Here is a 22098-nt window from a genome sequence, read left to right on the forward strand (position 1 = left end):
AGAGTCTTCTTCATTTTAAGAGTTACTGGCAAAAATAATGGGTCTTTAAATTTTTTTAATGTATATTTTTAAACAGAAAATGTTCTACACACTTGTAAACTTCGTCCTGCCTGTCATAGTTTAGGAATCAGCTGTAACAATAAAGCTGTACTTTATTTGGTTGAAGTAATAAACAGATCTAAAGATTAGATTTTAGATAGTGAATGTTTTAATTTGTAAAGATGAGCTTTTCTTCAGTGGTAGGAAATTGAGTTATAAGTTAAGAATAAATCAGCCAAAATTTAGGTTCTTTATTGTTTAAAAGAGGATCAAGAAGATATTTTTCTTTCCTTTTTTTTTTTTTTTTTTTAATAATCCTTTATAAGACATCAGTGTGGATGTTGCCTTTGAATCTGTGGTTGTGCCTTAGTTAATGAGCACATTTAAAGCTCTTGCATAATATCAGTTTCTTGTTTTAATTCCAATAATGCAGGTTTTAGAAGTAAAATTAAATACAGATTATTCATTCAGCGGGTCTGTGTGTCTCCCATGCACAAGGCACAATTCTTAGTACTTGGGATATGTTAGAAAACAATAAGGTACCTGACTTTCTCAAATTTATATTTTAGTTCCAGTGAAAAAGTTATGTATTAGATACTTAATAAATAATACTTTCCAATATGTGCAGTGCTTTTATAGGCTTCCGAACTTTCTTAAATAGGAAATTTCATTTTGCCCTCAAAATGAGGGTTAGCGGTTCTCTAGAACATACATCTAATATTATCTCTAGCTACATGAAGTTGAGTATCACAGTATTTTTATTAGTGTAAATAATATACCTTATAGGGGCACCTGGGTGGCTCAGTCAGTTAAGTGTCCGACTTTGGCTCAGGTCATGATCTCGCGGTTCATAAGTTCGAGCCCTGTGTCAGGCTCTGTGCTGACAGCTCAGAATCTGGAGCCTGCTTTGGATTCTGTGTCTCCCTCTTTCTCTGCCCCTTCCCAGCTCAGTCTGTGTCTCTCCCCCAAAAATAAAGAAAAACATTAAAAAAATTTTTTTTAAATAATATGCGTTATAAATCATCACCTTCTTTATACTCTCAGTAATCCATAAAGTGGTGAGTTCTTAACACTGCTTCTCACTGAAGAGATAAATGTAGAAATAAAAGTAAATTTAGCTCAGTATAAGAAGGAAAAGTGAATTTTTTTTCATATTCATGGATTTGATTCGGTCACATTTTGTTTAAAAGTTTTAAATCTGTTTATTAGCATATTTTGCCTATAATTTTTCTTTTTCCTGCTTTCCTGATTAACCAAGGCTATGTTTATGTCATGAAACAAGTTGAGGACTGGTTTCCCTCTTTCTCTTTATCCTTGAATTTGTGGCTGACTTTGTCAGTGAGGCTCTCTGAGCCAACAGTTTTTCTTGTGTGGAGTTTTTTGAGTTACTGATTCAATCCAGTTTAGATTTAAGAAGGTTTAGATTTTCTACCTATTCCTCAGTCATTTGGGCAAGTTCTGTTTTTCTAGGAATTGGTTTCCTTCATATCACTGTCAAATTTATTGGTTTAAGGTTTATAATATCCTTTTGAATTTACATATTGTAAAATAGAAACATACAGGAAAGTACATAATCCAAATACTCACTTTTGCAAATAATTGTAATACACCCATCTCTTCACCCTGGGTCAGGAACTAGTGTTGCAAGCTGACACAAGTCCCACCCTGTGACTCCCTAAATCCCAGTTCCCATCTCTCTTCCAGCATACTTACACGTAACCAATTTTCTGTCTTTCATGATGATCATTTCCTTAGTCTTTACAGCTTACCGCCCACGCATGCATTCCCAAAGAGGGTAATTTAGTTTTACCTGATTTTGAACTTGGTAGGAATAGAATCACATTCTATGTGTTGGGTCTTGCTTCTTTCCAGTCAGCATTGTCAAATTCATCCATGCCATTTGCCAGTGGCTGAAATCAGTTTTGATTGATTTATAGTGTTCTAGTGTATGAATGTATCATAATTTATCTGATTTGCTGTTAATGGACATTTACATTGTTTCTTGGTTTCCAAAAAAGAGAGGACATTTTCTTACATAAACTCAGTATTTTTATTATGAGAAAATTATGAGAATTTATAATTTAAATTAACGATAAATCCCAAATAAGAACTGATACTCAGTTCATATTCAGATTGACCCATTTGTCACCAGAATTTCTTCTGTAGCTCCTTATTTTCACCAGAGTCCATCAAAATTAAGGAATAGCATTTAGTTATTTCCCTTTAGTTACCTTTTGCCTGTAACAATCCATACACTGTTGTTCTTATTTTTCTTTTTATTTAAAAAATTTTTTTTTCATGTTTATTTTTGAGAGAGAGAATGCGAGCAAGGAAGGGACAGAGAGAGAAGGAGACACAGAATCTGAAGCAGGCTCCAGGCTTTGAGCTGTCAGCACAGAGCCCAATGCAGGGCTCGAACCCACAAACTGCGAGATCATGACCTGAGCTGAAGTCGGAAGCTCAACCAACTGAGCCACTCAGGCGCCCCTGTTTTTCTTATTTTCATGACATTAACTTTTTTAAGAGTCCAGGCTGGTTGTTTATAGAATGTCCAGTATTCTAAATGTATCTCGTTGTTTCCTCATAATGGCATTTAGTTAGTTCCTTTAAACCAGTAATGCCTGGAACTTTGAAGCCGGTGCAGTCAGATGATTAGGGAGCTGGCATATCAGCACCGACTGGGCAGCAGCGGGTGTGCCCTTGATATGGGCCATAGTCAGGGCTAGCGCCAGTGAGTCAGCCGAGGCTAGGTGTTAGGATCCACATGAGGATCCCCTCCCCAGGGTCATGGAGCTGGAGTCTTGTCCTTTAGCTTTTCAGTCATCTTATTTTCCCATCAGTTGGGAGAGTACTAGCCTTATTTTTGGTGTGATCGTGGGTTGGAGTGAAAGTTCTGTGATTATGGCTGTGCGACATATCAGTGGCTTCTAGCTCTGACCTTCCAGCCCTAACCAGGATTAATTTCCCTGAACACTAAACTATAGCTGGTGTCCTTTAAGTTGGGTAAGAAGCGGAGTCTCAGGATGCCAGTTTTCAGGGGATTAGTCTTACAACCTAATTCTTACCTTTATGTTTAAAGGTCTGACTAGATGCTGGTTAAACATTGTCGTATGTGATGTGTACATACTCTGGCACCATGGAGCAGTAACATTAGGTTGTCTCTAGGTTGTATTAATGATACTAAATTTGGTCACTTGTGATAATAGCCATATCTTTATTATGGAGATATCTTTCTTGCTTTGAGGTTAGTAGTTTCTTACGCATGAAAAAAATCTCTCTCTTATAATGGTTTAATGAGAAATGGAAATAAAAAAAACAATAGAGGCCTTATAGAATACATAAAAAGGTTAATTGTCAGTCTTTTGTAAGTGTTGACTTACCACCAGTTTCTTGTAGTAAAGATATTTGGACTCTCCCTCACAGACTTGTTAGAGCTCAGCAACTCAACGTTACCGCATGGCAGTTTCAGATGCAGAGCAAAAATAAGTAAACACCTGCTAGCTACCTAATGCTGTCCTTCAGCAAAGTATCTAATTGGGCAGGTAGTCTGGAAAGATACCTATTCATAAGCATTTGACTTCTGACTAAGATGAAATAACAGATCAGATTTTCTCTCCCATATGGAGGGAAAAATGGACAAAAACATGAAACAGAAAGGCAGTATGAATTTGAGACATTGAGCACTAGAGGACACTGATGCCTGAAAGATGAGAAACAAATAAGAAAACTCTATAAATGCCTCAGCTTTAATTACTTTGTATTTCCAGGCTGCAGCCCGAGACCAGGGAGACAGATCCTGGCAGATTCCTTGAGTTGAATTATGAGGAAGTGAGACTCTGGGGAGACCAGAGCAGCCAAGACTCAGGACAGATAGGCACAGGTGACAGAGTGGCACAAGGAGGGAACTCCAGGGAACTGGAGAGGGTCTCTTTTGAGTATTAAATATGGAAGATATAAAAAAGATCCACATCAGACATTGCGAAAGAAAAGAATAATAAATGTAAAAAACACAGCAAGAGAAATGATCCAAAATGAAACAGAAACAGAGAGTTAAAAACAGAGCGTCAGTGAGCTGCGGGATAGCTCCAAGTGGCCTGATACTACAGGGACTCTGTTTAGTCCCAATCCTAATCCTTGAGAAGAGTTGACTTGGCTGCATTTGGATCAGAACCGCTGTGGAAACCATCTGACTTCTTCTGCAAAAGAGCACACATAAGTGCCAGAACACTCTGGCACCCATGAACCTGTGTCATCCTGATTCGTGCAAAAGCAGCCTTAGATTTAACAGTGTTTTAAAATCAACATTTGTGTTAAATTTTTGATCTGAACATAGTTCCATAAGCAAAAATCTTACTGTTTTATGATGGTTGTAGGTCAGTCTTGATGTGTAGATTAGAAGATACAAAGTTTTGGTTTTGGTTTCTGGCCCTTCATAAGTTTGATCCTTGTAAAGATTTCATGCATGAAATCATTGTACATACCATGTACATAAAAGAATATCATGTGTATAGATAAAATAATAAAGCATGTAAAAATAATAAAATCTGTATAAATTGCTGTCAGCATGAGAAGTAGCACATTTCTGACCAATCAGCCCCCCGTTTTCACCCTTTTCTTTAATATCCCTCCTTCTCTACCAGAATGTGTGTGTCCATTAGCTCTTTGTTGCATTTTTACCACAGATGTATGTACTATGCTTTGAATGTTTTTGACTGTATAGGAATGGAAGTATACTACATATGTATGTATTAGCTATCTATTTTAACGCGCATGACCAAAGTTCGTTCATTGTCAGTGCTGTATGCTGGACTGCTGTATGAGTGTACTCCAGTTCATGCTTCTTTTCTCTTGCTGGACATTCAGACTGTTTCCATTTCTTTGCCTTTATACGTAATAGTGTAATGAACATTGGGCATGCCCCTTGATAACATGGACAAGGATATTTTTGAGCTATGTTTAGAGGGAACATTTTACTGGATTAAAAATACCCATTTGTTCTGATTTATGAGATTGCAAATTATTTACAAAATGGTTTTGGTCTAGTTTACACTCTTTGCAGCAGAACATAATCATTCCATAGTAATGCTTTCTGTATTTGTATTTATCTTTTTTTATTAAAGGCTTGTTTATTTTTCACAGTGGTTCTGTACAGGTTTATACAATAGATAACACCACTGGAGCTATGCTGCTGTCCCATAAACTAGAGCTAACAGCGAAACAATATCCTGGTGAGTCCTTTTTATTTTCCTTCTTTTAATTTTTAATGTACACATAATGGTATGTGTAGCAATTGTGAATTTAAATGATGCATGCTATAGTTCAGATACTGTTAAACCATATAACAGTTTGTCTGTGGCCCAGAGATTTCCATGTAGTTAGGGAGGCTCCTAAGGATACTTCTTTTATTTTTTCATTTAGTCCTCGGTGTCCTCACTTAGTTTTACCCTGTATAATCCTTCTCTGGACTTTGCGCTAGTTCTTACCTAACTTTATTGCCTTAGTTGTTTTAAGCCTTCCAAATCAATGCATTCATTCAGCAGATACTGATTGAATACCCCCTGTAGGCCAGACCGTGTTCTAAATGGTAGATATACTGCAAGTAAATAAGAGTCTCTTTCTGAACCCCTTAGTGAATCTGGAGTAGAACGTGTAGGATTAACTCTAAAGTCTTTGTCATTGGAAATACTTTTGACCGAAACTAACAGAAAACTTAACATACTGTGGCTTAAATAAGATTTATTTTCTCTAACAGCAAGAAGTCCAAAGGTGAGCTGCTGCTGGCCTTCATCTGGCCTTTCCTCCATGGTCGCAGGCAGCTTCCGAGCTCCAGGCATTACTACTGCGTTTGAGTCCAGGAGAAAGGAGGAAACGGCGTATTTGTTTTTTGATCAGGAAAGCGAGAGCTTTCTCAGAACCATTTTCTCCTCCTACCTGCTCCAGCTATCTTCCCCTTACATCTCATTGGCTGTAATTATGTCACATTAGCTACCTTGGGATTTTCCAAGCCTATATGGCAGAAGTGGGCATGGGAGAACTTGAATATGGAAACAGATGTTTGGTTAACTCCTCCTCAGTATCTACCACATCTGTGGCATGTAAGGTCTTCTGCCAGATATTTCTGGCATTATTTTTTTGGTTCACCCTGTCCTTAATATCTCCATAATTCTACCACAGTACCTCTTTGTTAAAAGAAATACCAAAAGTTCTGTTTATAAAGTAATTAGGTCTAAAGTAATTAGGTCTAGTAGCATTTTCAAAAAATAATAGACATAAAATGGAAAGAAAACTAATACTTTATTTTTATTCTTCAACACTATTTTTGGGGTGCCTGGGTGGCTCATTCCATTAAAACATCTGACTCTTGATTTTGGCCTGGGTCTTGATCTTATGGTTCATGAAATCAAACCCATGTTGGGCTCTGCACTGACAACATGGAGCATGCTTGGGATTCTCTCTCTCCCTCTCTATGTACCTCCCCCACTTAGGCGCGCATGTGCTCTCTTGCTCTCTTGCTTGCTCTCAAAAATAAATCAAATTTTAAAAACCACTAATTTTTACTAATAGGATGTCTGTGCCTATTGGACACTGTACAGTTTCTCAAACCTTGGAATGAGATCGCGTACCCCCACCCATATTTCCTGTTCCACATTGATTTTCACATACTTTTTCTGCAGCAACTCCTGAAAAGCCATCTTCACAAAGATGTAACATCGTCAGACTAAGTGTAGCACAGTCTAATGTTGCAGCTTGTGAACTACCTGGATCTGATAGTTGTGTACAACAGATCCTGTGTATGTCACTGTATTTTCTCTTGAAGATGATCTCCTATAACCCTGTGGGTTTTCTGTGGTGTTCTGGGATGCCCCGCCCACAGGCTAGGAACTGCAGTCTTGCACTTTACCAGAGTCCCAGGTTCTGGAGAGTCAGCCTTTGTCTCGTATTGTTCTCTTTACCGGAAATGTCCCATATTTCTCATGGAGGGAATATATTGGTCTTTCAGGATACAGCTCAAGTGAAGTCTCTCTATGAACTAGATAGAATACATTCCCTCCTGTGTCCCGATACATTTCACATATCACATCTTGTCATTGATAATGCTTTATTGAACTTATTAGCATAAAGGTCTTTTTTCCACTAAGCTCAGCCTAGAAGTGTAGGGCATATCTGTCTTTTTACACCAAGCTAGTTCAATTTATTGAGACGCACATAGTTTACAAATGTGATGAATGAACCAATATGCTTTTAAGCCAGTATCCTTTGCAGGATTGTATTTAACAGGCAGTAGAATCTCATGACTGCATGTCTCATGATTTGATATTGTACTCCCATTACTAATTGGGAGCCTTTTTCCAACCTGTGTTCTATTCCTCTCCCACATTTACATATGCTCCCATGTTAAGAATAATTGTTACAGGGTCACCTGTGTGGCTCAGCAGGTTAAGCGTCCGACTTCTGCTCAGGGGCTGATCTCACGGTTTGTGGGTTCGAGTCCCGCGTCAGGCTCTGTGCTGACAGCTCGGAGCCTGGAGCCTGCTTCGGATTCTGTGTCTCCCTCTCTCTCTGACCCTCCTCTGCTCACGCTGCCTCTCTCTCTCTCTCTCAGAAATAAATAAAACATCAAAAAAAATTTTTTTTTAAAAGAATAATCGTTACATAACTGTACACACTTCTCTGAAGTTTGGGTCAGAAAAAAATGTCCAAAAAAATTGAGGCACCCATCTAAATCTAATCTAATAAAAATCTGCTAAGCTTCAAGGAGGAAGCTAAGGTATCTGATGTCAAAATCTCAGGAAACATTAGGATATGTAACTGTTAATGTTGACTTAGTGTTACCCACATGTATACCAATATTTTTGCCCATCATTTCTTATAAGACCTCATACGTTCAATTTGAGACCATTTCTGTCTGCAGTACATTTTTTGGAATTTCCTTTAGTGAATTCTTTTGTGATGATAAACCCAATTTTTTTGGGGGGGGTTTGAAAATATACTTTGCTTTTGTAATTTAATTATGGTTTAATTTGTTAATACAGTTTTGGATTGACAATTACTGTATCTGTGTACATTGAAGTTCAAGTACCATTTGGTTTCACTGTTGATATTAGGAAGTCTCTGGTCCAGTTGTATTTCCTTTTCAGGAGATTGGCTTTTTTCCCTGTAGGTACATTTAAGATATTTTCTTTGTCTTTTGGGTGGTTTCATTGTGATTGGGAAGGTGAAGAATTTTCTAATTTTTTATCTTTTTTTTTTTTTTTAATCTTGCTGAAGAGTCAGGCATGCTGAATCATTCCTCAGATTCAGCTGTCCTGGAAAGTACTTACCCATTATCTCTCTAAATATTGCCTCTTCTTTAATCTCTTTTTCTGGAAATCTAATCAGACTTACATTGTACTTTTTTTTTTTTTTACATGTTTCTTAACCTGCCTTTTCACATTTTTCATTTTTTTTTTTTGTTACTCTGGATTGTATTCTAGAAGATTTTTCCATACCTATCTTTGAGTACACTAATCTCTTTTCATTTATGCTTAATAGTCTACTTAATGTGTCCATTTTAAGTATTATATTTTTTATGTCCAGAGGGTTTACTTAGCGCTTTTCTAATCTGTATGCATCCTGCTCCTAGTTTCAATGTTCTTTTATTTCTGTAGGTATTAAAAAATAGTTTTTGTGTTCTTTGTTAATCTCAGTGTCTGAAACCTTTCTCAGTTTGTTACTACTGCATTAGTTCTTTGGGCTCTTATTTGTTTATATATTTTAGGATTTTTGATAGCTGGTTAATTTCCTTCCAACTTAATTGTTTGAATGCTTTGTGACCCAAGTTGAATTTGAGTCCTTCCAGAGAGGATTTGTATGTGTATGGCAGGTCACCAGGGAGTGCTACGTCAGTCTGGAACCCTTAGCATTATATTCCCTGTTTGAAATTTTTCTTGATCCGTGCAGGTTGCACACATATACATCATAGGCCTGACTTGTGGTTACAGGCTCTCAGAGGAAGAATCTTTATTTTCCATTCATGGACAAACATGAAAAGTGTCCTTTGCTATTGCTTTACCTTCCACATGGTGGTCTCTTCTTCCTTGTCCCGGGAATGTCGCCACCTGTGGCCCCACCTATTACGTGGATATCTTCTCTTAGATGCCTTGCCTAGGCCAGGCTCTGAGCTTTATCTCCTGTCCCCATATGCTGTGAGTCATCAGAAGTAGAAGTCAGGGTTTTTAGGGATTGGCAGAAAAATTCAGAGCAAAAGCGCTGATCTACTCACTTCCCAGTATTTTCAGTTGTTTTGAGGTGTTTATCCAATTTAATTTTCTAGTTGTTTCAGTGTGGAGCATCATTTAAAGGTGTCTAATATGCTATACTGTCAGAAATAGAAATTTTCTTTTTAAATTTTTATGCTATTAAATAGCCTTTAAAGGCTTGCATGTATTTTTCTCTAAAGACAGATTTACAACCTGCAAGAGCAGAGTGATAGGTATTTTGATTGTGGTTTCTGGCCCCTTTATCTCTTTATTTATTTTTTTTTTATCCATGCTTAAGTTGTCCTGCCCGGTAGCTTCTAGCCACATGTGGCTGTTTTTTAAATTAAAATTTGGGGTGCCTGGTTGGCTCAGTTGGTTGAGTGTCCAACTTGGGCTCAGGTCATGACATTGGAGTTGGTGAGTTCCAGCCCCTGATCACGCTCACTACTGTCAGCGCAGAGCCTGCTGCGGATCCTCCCTCCCTCCCTCTCTCTTTCTCTTTCTCTCTCTCTCTCTCTCTCTGGACTTCCCCCTCTTGTGTTCTCTCTCTCTCAAAAAAAAATTTTTTTTTTAATTTGTAAAAAATAAAAATTTAAAAATATTTCAATAAGAAAAAATAAAACCTATTTCTTCAGTTGCATGGTCACATTAGAATGTTCCAGAGCCCCCTGTAGTGAGGGGCTACACATTAGACCAAGCAAATATGAACATTTCTATCATTACGGGAAGTGCTCCTGCCTGCTTCCGTAGGACAGCACTGTGTTGAGTTCTTCGATTGTTCTCTTAGGTGTTTGGAATACAGTCTCTCCCATTGGTTACCTACGGGCTTGAATTAAATAACCTTAGGCTATAAACCTGCTTAATTAAGACTTTGGGAGACTGGACCCTCCTGCATCTTGAGCACAGACCAGCTTCCTTGTTTCCTTCTGGCTCCATTGGCGAGTTTCACAGCTGTAGCGCTTCAGGGATCCATTTGTGATGCAGCAGCTTCCCTTCTGACTCCCAGACTTGGGCTGGCCTCAGACCCCTTCTTTGTATAGGATGGAACCCCAGCCCTTTCACCATGGCTGAGTCTCATCCCCTCCCTCTCTGTATTTTCACCCTTTCTCCCCTCCCTGCTCCCCACCCTTTCCCCTCACCCCAGGTACTAACCAGGCTCTCATTAGGGTTTCCCTTTTCTTTTGGCTTCTGCAGCTGACTCACTCTTTTTTGGAATTTTAACTCTGTAACAACGTCTCTGGATTACTTTCTTAATATTTTTCTCAATATGCAGATTGTCATAATTTCTGTTCATTATAGGTTACCAGCTAGGTAAATTTCCTGTAATTCTGCCACCTGAGGATTATGTAAACCACCATTAATATGTTATTATAGGTCTCTGCAATGAGATTTTAATACTTGTATAATTAATATGTGTATAATGCTTGGGAAAAAGGTATGCATATCATGTGCATGTGTGTATATATTTTATGTAGGGTAGTAGGAATTCTCTTCATCTCCTGTCCATTTCAGTCAACGTTAAGACCCTTTTATGATTATAAGTACCCACTTTTTTTCTCTTGCACATGGAATTGCTTTCATTTTGTAAACTTCAGTCGGATTCTTCTTGGTTTGGTTTTAAATTTCTCCCCTGGACAGGTGTTGTAAAGTATACTAATTAAATGTTTCTTATGTATATTCCCATTTATTTTTCATCTGCACAAGTAATACCATTATTCATTATGCTGGGGATTGCTAATGTAAGGATTCAAACACAGGCAGAAGGGAGTTCTCTCTATTAACCAAGCCTATTCTCTATAGGCTAAAATCTATATGCACCCCCCCCGCCCCCACCTTGTAGCAGACCTAATGTATTTTGTTAGAAAAAAAAAATTGTGTTAATGCTGTAAATGAAAAGAATTTTAATTTTAAAGCAATACTATAGCTGGTTTGGGATTGCTGATGGGAAATACTAGGATGTTTCATTTGACTACAGTAAGGAAACTTGGACTTTACTACACAATGAAAATATATATTGGATTGAAAGAACAATTATTAGTTAAAAAAGGATATCAACACTTGCAGTACTCAAGCTGGAGTTTACCAACCTAATCCTAATACAAAATTAAACTTCAGTTTATTTTAACTTGGATCCCTCTAGTACTCCAATGGAGCATGAAGATAGTGGTACAACATTATTTTACATTTTAAAACACCTTATACTTTGCAAAGTACTTTAACATTCAGTTTTGAATCATTCAGGGGAGATACTGTCCCCATTTTACAGGAACTGAATTACCCAAAGCCAGAGACTTTTAAAACTACACAGTTGTAGTTATTCAAGCTAACAGTGGCCCCAGATCATCCCCATTTCTTTTAAAGTTAGTGGTGGCTAAGTTTGTTCTGGTTGGAATAGGTCAAGGCTACTGGCCTTAATCATTTCGAGTGACCTTAAATGAGTAGGATTCATCTCATTATTTGAGGCAGACATGTCTTTCTGTTCGTTTCAACTTGAAAAAATACTATTTCTGAAGGAATTGTTCATATTTAACTTTCACAATTTCTTAACAGATATTTGGAACAAAACAGGAGCTGTTAAGTTGGTCAGATGGTCTCCTGACAATAGTGTTGTAATAGTGACCTGGGAAAATGGAGGTCTGTCTTTATGGAGTGTGTTTGGAGCCCAACTGATTTGTACACTCGGAGGAGATTTTGCGTGAGTTAAAGACAAGTTTTAGATAAAGTAACTGCAGAAGATACACATACACAGAAACTGTGTGTCACAGAGCTACCTTTCTGCCTTATTGGACTCTTAACCCCAAAACAGTTTATAATGTTCAGAATTAATTTGTCAGAATGTACTGATTGTCTAAGTATCCATCCCTTTAAAACTCATTGTTGGTTCAGTAAAAGAGCATTTGTCTGTTGTGTATGTGATAGCATGTTAGGTTCCAGGTTAAATGCATTCTGGCTTTGCCTTCGGTAGTTTAGGATCCACTAAGAGCAGTAAGCCATGGACATCAGTAACTAGCAGGATGTGGAAAATCCCATTATCTTGTTGGGTTGACGTAGGTTAACCCAGTGGGTTATCTCTGCCCACAACATAGTCCTGACAAAATGAATACACCCACAAGCTGCCTGAGCCTGTGAAGAAGGTATTCAGGACCTGAAAGATTGTGTCTTGGTGATATACCTTGATGTATTAACCAGCACGCTAATATTTCATGCATTATTACGTATTTCTGTTTTAAAGGGAAAAAATCATTTTGAGTTTTTTAAAAATTTAAAGCCAAATATCTTATATAATTAGAAAACTCTTTTTGAGCTTCTATTCTGTTTCAGTTACAGGTCTGATGGAACCAAAAAAGATCCCCTTAAGATCAACTCTATGGTGAGTACTTTCTGTAACTATTGGTGTAGAGTGGAAAACTTGGATTTTTCTTCTTCCTTTTTTTCCCCTCCTCTTGGCTTCATAAAATTACAAAGCTGTTTTAATCTCAGCAGACTCTTGTTGTATAGTTCCTGGTTTGATAACAGTACTTTTTAAAATCAGGCTGCCCGATTTTCAATATTTGTTTTGGTTTTGCTTACCTATGTCTAGCAAGCGCCCCCTGTCATCCTTGTGAATGTAGTGATATTCACATCAGACCTTTGTCTTTGCACAGCCTCCATTCCTTATGTGACTCACTAATACCCACTTCTCATGGCCTCTTCTCTTCTAACATGAAGTGAAATGCTCTTTGGGTGTTTTTCCTGGAGGACCTGGACATTATTTGAACATATTTTTAAAACTTGCCATAGATGTCTGTCAGGAGCATTAAAGTCCGTGTTGTAACAGTATTTTTATGTACTACATATTTTCTTTTTTTTTTTTTTTTATTTATTTCTAGGAGAGAGAGAGAGAGACAGCGTGAGCAGGGGAGGGTCAGAGAGAGAGGGGGAGACACAGACTCCGAAACAGGCTCCAGGCTCCGAGCTGGCAGTCAGCACAGAGCCTGACGCGGGGCTCGAACCCACGAACCGCGAGATCATGACCTAAGCGAAAGTCGGACGCTTAACCGACTAAGCCACCCAGGTGCCCCTGTACTACATATTTTCAAGAGTTTCCATAGAAAGCAGTGAAGTGTAACTTCTGTCTTTACATAAAAACGTTTTCTAATGTAGCCCTCCTGGGTACCGTCTTTGTGAAATTAGTGGCTATGAGGCTTATTCACTACCTTTCTTCCTCCATGGAGGAAGGCAGTTTTTTTTTTTTTTTTTTTTAAATTTTTTTTTGAGAGAGAGAGAGAGAGCGCATGAGCAAGGGAGGGTCAGAGAGAAAGGGAAGACACAGAATCTGAAGCAGGCTCCAGGCTCCAAGCTAGCTGTCAGCACAGAGCCCGATGCGGGGCTCGAACCCATGAACTGAGATTGTGACCTGAGCCGAAGTCGGATGCTCAACCAACTGAGCCACCCAGGCGCCCCGAGAAAGGCATTTTTGATTTCGGGCTTCTTGAAAAATTAAAACCACCATGATTGCCTTGAATAGTGGTTCCCAGTCTTTTACCATCAAAGACCCTATTTGCTATCTCTCTCCACTCCATATTTTAAAATAAGGTTTTGAACAAATGATTTCTGTGACTGCCCCTCAGTGCTTCTGAATGGCATGCACCAGCCAGTGTTTAGCCTCACTAAGTTGATATTTTAACCACACTCTAGGAATCTAAGCATTTTAGTTAGTTGTTCAACTCTTATTGTGGGAAAGGAAAATTTCTATTAAGCTTCTGAATTTTAGCAACAACTTATATTCCCCATACTATTTTCTTGACCATGTAGATTGGGAATCACTCAGCTCCAAAACAAAAACAAAAAACTAAAAAACTGTCTTGGAATCTAGTTACAGAATATTGAAATTGACTGAGTTTATTTGAACCTTCTCCTTTTATAGAGGAAGAAACTTAGACCCTGAGAAAACCAAGTATTTTGGCCCAGGTGATAGAGCAGAACGGCCTCGAGACTGGAACAGGAACCTTAGTCCTATAGCTTCCTAGCCAGTGTTCCTTGCTCTGGACAAGGCGCATCTGTTTTGAGTGCTTCTTTGTCAAGTGTCAGCTAGGTCACATGGATCTGCCTCCACAAGGGACTTTTTTGTACTTGAGAGGCAGTTAAATGATTGGAGAAGCTCTAAGGAGCAGTAGGCGCATCTCAGGATGTGAGCTCAGATCGGCATGCAGTGTTTCAGTCTCCTGGGCAGAGTGTGGCAGTGGTGGTTTCCCCTGGAAGCAGCGGAGATGTAGCAGGTGTGAGTAGGAGTCCTGTCTGTTGTTTCTCACAGTTTCTCCAGCCGTCAGAAGTCGTTAGTAATGCTGTTGTTGGTTATTTCAGCATGTGAGTATTTGAAGCTAGGAAAGGATAATAAGAAACTTTTTATTGCCTTGATTTTTCTTCCCCCTTCTTCTCTTCAAGAGCTGGGGTGCAGAAGGCTATCACCTCTGGGTAATCAGCGGTTTTGGTGCTCAGAATACTGAAATTGAGTCCGACTCCAAGAGTGTAGTTAAACAGCCTGGCATTCTGCTGTTTCAGTTTATCAAGAGTGTACTCACTGTAAACCCTTGTATGGTAAGTTTTTTTCTGTTAAAACTGTTGATTTTTAGTGGCTTTCAAAGTAGACGATCAAGATTCCTCTCCTAAAATTCGGGTATCATCTTCTTTGTATATATGTTTTGTGATTGTTAGGTTTCTTTTTAATAACTTACATAGAAATTTTACTTCTGAGCAGCTTTTGTATTTTGGTTTTTTAAAAATAGGATCACAAGCAATTTGAGGGAAAGCAGTGTTTGCTGATTTACTTTAATAATTTCATTTAGTCTTTATTTGAATAGAATTTCCCAACGTGTGCTCCAGAAGGCACTACTTATAAGAAACAGCAATAGCAGTTAGGATAAGGAAAAGTTCTCTCGTCATGTAAGTGAAATAAAAAAGTTATAGCTATAGAGATTTCTTTATTGTAGGATTCCAGGGTCTTCAGTATGCTAATGTGCATCATGAAAATCCTGGAGTTGGTATAAGAAAATGAATGTTTCCCAGGCTTATTTAACTATGAATTTTTTAGGAACACTTTGAAGAAAATATGCCTAGAAACCTGCTTTGGGAAACACCACCCCAAATTATAATAGGAACTCCTCATGTTTTATCAATCTGAAATGACATATTCTGTATTGTTAATGTATAAATAATAGTATATGTTACATACTAAAAGTGCATTCCTTGATATCTGCCACTAGTGGATTTTTAAACATTTGGTACAACCAGTTTCTAAACGAAATTTACAATTACAGTTCATTGAGAAAAAATAGGACCGTAGCCTGGATCTGAGATTTCATTACTGTAGTTGAAGAATAAAGATCCCCAGAAAAACAAGAATAATTCTTTCTTCCTTCTCACATCCCAAATTATAATTTAAGGGAAAATTTTATCAGTCTGACTGCCGTAGAAAGCTGAGGGGCTGCCGTGCTGTTCCGTCTGTCGGAGCAGTCCGTGAGTAATATTGCCGACATTTGAGAATCCTTCCTTCTAGTGGAGAACCAGGGCGTAATCACCAAGAGTAGAAATTACCTTATTTGTCTAAATATTGTCAGAACTCGGCACAGTCTTTGGCACTAACCACGCATTTACCCGAGTGATTATTGAATTAATTGTTCTGAACCAGGACCACAGACTTGGACTCTTCACCCCCCACCCACCATGGTTTACATGACCCTTCAGCACCCCGTTATCCCCATTCGTAAGCTGCTCCTTCTTGCCATATGGGCGCGTGGTGAATGCATACACACAAACCGTCTGTTTGACCAGATACATTTTCTTGCCGCCATTCATGAGATATTTTATGTGAAACTGGTTTGTAGATAATGAGTAGTTATATTCGGTTTTCAGGTGGAAAATCCGGCCTAGCATTGCCACTTTGGAGCAGTAATAAAGGACACTGCTGTGTGGCAGTTGTAAACCAGGTCACATTCTGGGGTCTGTATGATAAAACAGACTGTAACACAAATTTTGTTTACACTGGGAAGTGATCATGAAGCTGTTGCCTGTGCCCTCTGAATGTGACAGTGCATGAGATCATTACGTGGTTGTGTCATCAGTGAGTAAAATCCACGCTGAGAAACATGGCATGTTTCCTAGAATGTGTTTTCCTTTACCTGATACTGAGTTGTTTTTGCTTTCCTCCTTTGCCCTCTGCTTCCCTTCTCCCTTATCCAGAGTAACCAGGAGCAAGTGCTGCTTCAGGGGGAGGATCGATTATACTTGAACTGTGGAGAGGCCTCACAAACCCAGCATGCCAGGGGTTCCCGGGCACACCCTGGGCATAAGGCTGCTGGAGCCAAGAGCCCCTTTGCAGACAGCGGTTTAGAGGCTCAGGGCTTAAGCACTTTGCTTGGACATCGGCATTGGCATGTGGTGCAGGTAAGGCTTCAGTGACTGTTGACTGTTGACTTAGTTCTTAGGTAGCACCTGGAGCAGAGTTTTAAATATTTCTTCTGTTCTTTTAGAAGACAGAGAAGCTTTTTAACCTTTTTGACTGTCACATCTCTCTTCTGCTTTTCTGTCTTGTCTTCTTCCTTTCTTGCCACTGATGTAGCATGGTCCCCACCATGCAGCAAACACTTCCCCAGACCGCAGATGTGTGCTTTGCCCTCGGAATGAGCAAAACTTTATACAACTGTCAGCCTTTTTATTTTATTTTTTGGTATAAATTTAGCTCTGCAGATTTGCATAGGCAAAAGTGTAGTGATTTCCTGGGAAGGGACGGTGTCTGTTAGGACCCTGTGCAGGACCCAGTAGTCCTAATGAGTACATGTTGAGGTCAACTGCCTGACTTTGGACCCAGGTTGCTGACTTACGTTTACACTCTAGAACCTTATTCTTAATAATAGTATTACTACATAAATCTTGTTCCAAATTACTCATTCTGGTATAACTTTTAAAAGAGCAGTTTCTTTGAATAATTTTGATAAATTGGGATTTAACATGGAAATTAATTCTGAATCTTGACACCAAATAAAACTGAGAAGATTGTGTAGGAAAGTTTCTTTCAAGAGACTCCAATTTACTAAATCCTGAGTGTTTTCTTTCCCCCTTCTAATACCAAAGTGTCTTCAGTACATCAGCGCCTCCTCCTGGATTAGCTTCAGGTGCTATTTCCACAGTTCTTTGCCTTCCTTCTCCATTCTGTACTTCTACTCTCCTAGCTTGTTTAGTTCCCATGCGGTTTTCAGTGGATTCTGAGTGGAGACAACGAGAGACGGAAGAGTGGTCACTGTAGAGCGCGTTGAAGGAGTGTCTCCTGCACTAGCCTGTGGAACACACTAAAAGAGAATGTGTTTAATTTAACATTAATAAATTCATAAAATCAAACAGTGTGCATACCATTTTATAATTAGTAACAATTATAAAATAAAACTGCATCAGCTACTTCCTTTACTAAAATTTTCCACTGCTCCCTTCTCTCCTATAGCCATTTCTCTGCTATTTTCATTTCCCCATACTTTGAACTATTCATTCTACATTGACCTAGCATCAATGCCAGTTCTGCCTAGCCAGGTCTGTGTTGCCAGAGAGCCAAGTAGAGCAGAGGATCAAAGAAGGTAGGTCTGGAACTCAAAAATCCGTCAGGCAATAACAAAACTTGAATTTCCTTCCAGCTCAAAAATTCAGTGATTCTCTGATTCTTCGCCATCTACAAGATATACTATATTAGTAGCATAATACACTGATTTTACCACTTTAGACAAAGCAGGTACTAGGAAGATTCTTTTGTCCTTTTGTTCTTTAGATATCTAAAATACTTAGAAGGATGAACTTAATTCTAGCTTTACCTAGTTTTGTTCTTTTTTTTTACTTAAAACTAATAAAAATAACATCAGAGTTCTAGTTCCAAAGACAATTACGTTATAATAGACTCATAGAATTTTTAGAGCTGGAAGGACCTTAGAAATCGTGTAGTCCAACTAGATTTTATACGTGAGGAAACCGAGGCTCAGAGAAGTTAGGTGACTTGCCCAAGGTCACACAGCAGAGTAGTGTCAGACTTAAACTTACCATAATATAAAATTAAAGTAATAATCTAACCTGTTTTCAAACCTCTAGGCATTAAATGTTGAATGACATATACTGTTTGTTGACCTTGAGCTAAGACCTAGACTGTGCCTGTTTGGCCATGTATTGTTATGATTTGCCCTGGACTTTGTTGGCTGGCACTCGAGCCACATGAGTTCGTGCAGCATGTGGGGGAGTTTTGGTGTGGCGGCTTAGTGTTCCTGTAATGTCATGCTTTACCTCTCGGGCTTTTCAGCCATTAGTGCTGATTCCCTGAAGAAACATGGGTGCCTCCTTAACTCCCCCTTCAGCATATGCTCTTCTCTGGAATACGTGCCCACATCCTCCCTCAAAGTGATGTTGTTTACATGATTTATACTTCCTATTCTTCATATACATCTTAGAGGTCATCAAATGAGCCCCAAGTAATTCTGCTTCTCTGTCTGTTCCTCACCTAGACGACTGGATTGTTTGTTTATTTACGCCTTCTACCTTACACTTGTTGGTTTCCTGGTCAGAAGATTCGGTGTTAAATATGTTTTTCCCTTTAACTTAACACACGTATATACTTCTCAGTAGTCTGGTTAGTAGCTACTGGTAGAGATGGTGTTTTTCTTATGTGTTTTTTTTAAATTTAGTTTTCCTAGCTACAGGATTTTTAAAATTTTGAAAGTTGTTTGTTGATGAATGAAGCACAAATAGCATGAAATTAAAACGACAGCACCACCCTTGTGCTTTTAGGGTACACTCCTTCTTGGACTGCCATTCATTTTCACACCCAGTACGTTGTGTGATACAAACATTTATTTCTGAAGGGTGCATGAGTCGTTATCATCCTCTGTTCTGAAATGATGGTTTTATAGTTAGCCTGGCTAACTATTTGGAAAAAAATAATCTTCACAAAATATACTAGGGATGTCAACAGAGGATTTTAAAGGCTATTTCATTTATAGATGATTTGCTCTCCTTCCTTGAATGTGGATCAGGTGCACCAGGTGTGGTAACGGGCACGGAGCACACCTGCTAGGGGGGTGGTGCTCCCAGTCTCCCCGGCTACGGACAGAAGCAGGGGAGGCAGGAGACAGGTTTTAGCAAAATGACTTTCAGGGAGGGAAAAGGTAGATTTAGGTTTTTTGGGAGACTGGGGAAAAATCCTAAGATGTTAAGAATGGAGATTCTGTCCCTCAGCATTTATTGTCCCAGTCATGTGGCTGACCGTTGTGCCCTGAGTCTGCAGTCCTGCCCCAAACTCTTCATGACTCATCGGCTTCCTTTTCCCTTACTGCCATTTCCTGTTTGAGTATTGGGGGCAGAGCTCAAAGTTCAGGGGACACATAGATCAATAAATGTGACCCACTGGCGAAAATGAAAGTTTTGTTCTCCTTTCATAGTTTCTTCGGACACACAACTGCATCAGAAATAAAGCCTCATTTTAAACTTACACTTTGGGCTTTGAAAATAAACCTATGCGGTTTGTGGCACCTCAGGCGTTTTTAGAGGTTAAAAGAGTGAGTTTTTTTCACACAGAGATACTCATCAGAGTGTGGATCGTACGATACTTAACCTTGGTTCCTACGTTAGAAGCCTTCGAGTTGGAATCTCCTTTGGCAGGGACATTGCACCTCATGCTCTCCCCACCCAGGTTGATAAATACTTGGGAGACACAAACGGTTCAGGGGTAGTGAGGTTCTCAAAGTGTTCTGGGCAGCTAGCTCGTTGTTCTCCACGCACATCCTTCTTCAAGTGACTTGGATTTTTTCATCCCCAAACAGAATTCACTTACAGCCTCCCACAAAATTACTTTGAACTCTTCTCTCAGCACCTGATGATTACTACCTCAGATTACCGTGCTTCTGCACGGATGTCATCCGTCATAGGGCGCTTTACTGACTGACTCAAATGATGCAGTGTGTCTGTTAAGATACATTTTAAGCTGTTTTCAAGCATATATCATGACAGTGTTATCTTTAATTCTGCAAGGTAGGCTTCCACAGACCAGCACTGGATTGAGAACTTCCTAACATACCAAAAGCTATTCATTTATTTGGATTTTAGGTTAACTTACTAGTTAATAAATGAAGTCTAACAAATAGTTTTGTGGATAAAGTTTATCAAAGTTAACACAGATGGTTTCAGCTTGCTGTTTTTACTAGATTTTTGTTTTTCACATTACACAAAAAATCTTACTGGCTTTTAAATTTGGTTTCCTTTTTAAAAAATTTATAATGATTTTCCTTTGAGTACAATGAAGATGAATTTGAATAAATTGAGATTCTTTTATTCTAGGAACAGAAGGATCTTCCCTTGTTCATTCTTTTTGTTAAGTTTCACCCCACACTCACCACATGCTCGTGAAAAGTGCTTAATCAGTTGGCTTGTAGAGAGATCAGTCTCACTAAGGCTCGAATTTACTTAATCTACATTGATACCCTACAGAAGAATCTTTTAAGTGTAAAATTCTTGTTAGAGTAATACAAAGACACCTTGCACAGAGATGTAAGACAACAACATGGGAAGGAATATTTAGTACCAGTATTGCAGATTAAGAGTTAATAACTTGAGAAAAAAAAAACCGAGTTAATACCTGTAACTAAGAGTTCTTATAGATGAATAGGTTACATACCCTAGTAAAATAGTAGCCTGTATGTACTCCTCACGTGTGTATGGATGTTTGTTTTGAGATAAAATACAAACTAACCGGTGGTTAGCCCTAGAGCAGTGAAGAGCAGAATTTCATTCTGTACTTTGTACATTTTTATATTGTTTAAGTTTTCTAAGCAGTATTTTGCTATTTTAGTCAGAAAATCCAGAAATAATAAAAAATAGCTCCATTAAAAAGCAAACTGAACTCTTACTGAGGCTCTAATTTTATCAGGAAAGGTTGTCTTGGAATGGTGCCAGTCCGCAAACTCAAGACTGTTCACCTCCACAGTCCTTGGTTGTCCTCATGACTGGTTCTCTAAAAGTCTTTTTTTTGGTCAGTCAGCATTTATTGTGTGTTCAATGTGTAAGATAAAAAGTGCATAGAGAAAAAGCATTGTAGGGTAGGAAAGCATCATTTCTAGAAACTCTAATGAAATGGTTAAGGCAAGAGATGTGAAATATTGGCTGGTAATATTGGCTTGTTAAATTCCAAGTACTCTGCTAGTAATACCTGTTATTTGGGAACACTGAACATTGTATAGGAAAATGAATTTCCTATTGTGACGCTAATTACTTTGAGTTTAAATATATGTTGTAAGCCTTACCAAACTGATGTATTATTTTCTGTAGATTTCCAACACCTATCTAGAGAGCAATTGGCCTATACGGGTGAGTTGTTTGTTATTTTGTTGGTGTTAACTTTTATTGCATAGCATTTGCTGCAAGAAGCATTCTGGGAATTGAGCCTTTTAGTTGGGTGCATTGATAAAAATAACATTTTAATATTTGATCCCTTGTTCATTGTTAGCATATTAACATTTATAATTTGGTCAAATATGACTTGTGTGTAAATATTCAGATTTTTATATTTAGCATTTTACACTTAATTCAGTTAGTAAACATTTATTAGTAGTCTGTTTGCCTAACACAATAATGCTAAGCTCTTTATACTTAATATGGTATGTAGGTTTGCAAAGAAGCGTTCTTAATTTTATTTTTTTATGTTAGTTTTCAGCTATTGATAAGCTTGGACAGAATATTGCTGTGGTTGGCAAGTTTGGTTTTGCACATTACTCTTTACTCACCAAAAAATGGAAACTTTTTGGAAACATTACCCAGGTTA

At 38.4% G+C, this 22098-nt stretch overlaps 1 protein-coding gene across 5 annotated transcripts in view; it reads left to right on the forward strand.

Moving 5' to 3' along the window:
* RIC1 (RIC1 homolog, RAB6A GEF complex partner 1) overlaps positions 1-22098 on the forward strand; it is a 152096-nt gene that overhangs the window by 107275 nt on the left and 22723 nt on the right. For all 5 annotated transcript variants that reach the window (XM_039230797.1, XM_039230798.1, XM_039230800.1 and 2 more), the window contains 7 exons: positions 5179-5267; positions 11829-11973; positions 12600-12648; positions 14703-14855; positions 16497-16700; positions 21606-21644; positions 21984-22094. In XM_039230797.1, the coding sequence (XP_039086728.1) occupies positions 5179-5267; positions 11829-11973; positions 12600-12648; positions 14703-14855; positions 16497-16700; positions 21606-21644; positions 21984-22094 (790 nt within the window). The remainder of the gene's footprint in view (positions 1-5178; positions 5268-11828; positions 11974-12599; positions 12649-14702; positions 14856-16496; positions 16701-21605; positions 21645-21983; positions 22095-22098) is intronic.

Source organism: Hyaena hyaena, unplaced genomic scaffold (genome assembly GCF_003009895.1).
Source record: "Hyaena hyaena isolate Hyena2069 unplaced genomic scaffold, ASM300989v1 scaffold_51, whole genome shotgun sequence".
Classification (NCBI taxonomy): domain Eukaryota; kingdom Metazoa; phylum Chordata; class Mammalia; order Carnivora; family Hyaenidae; genus Hyaena; species Hyaena hyaena.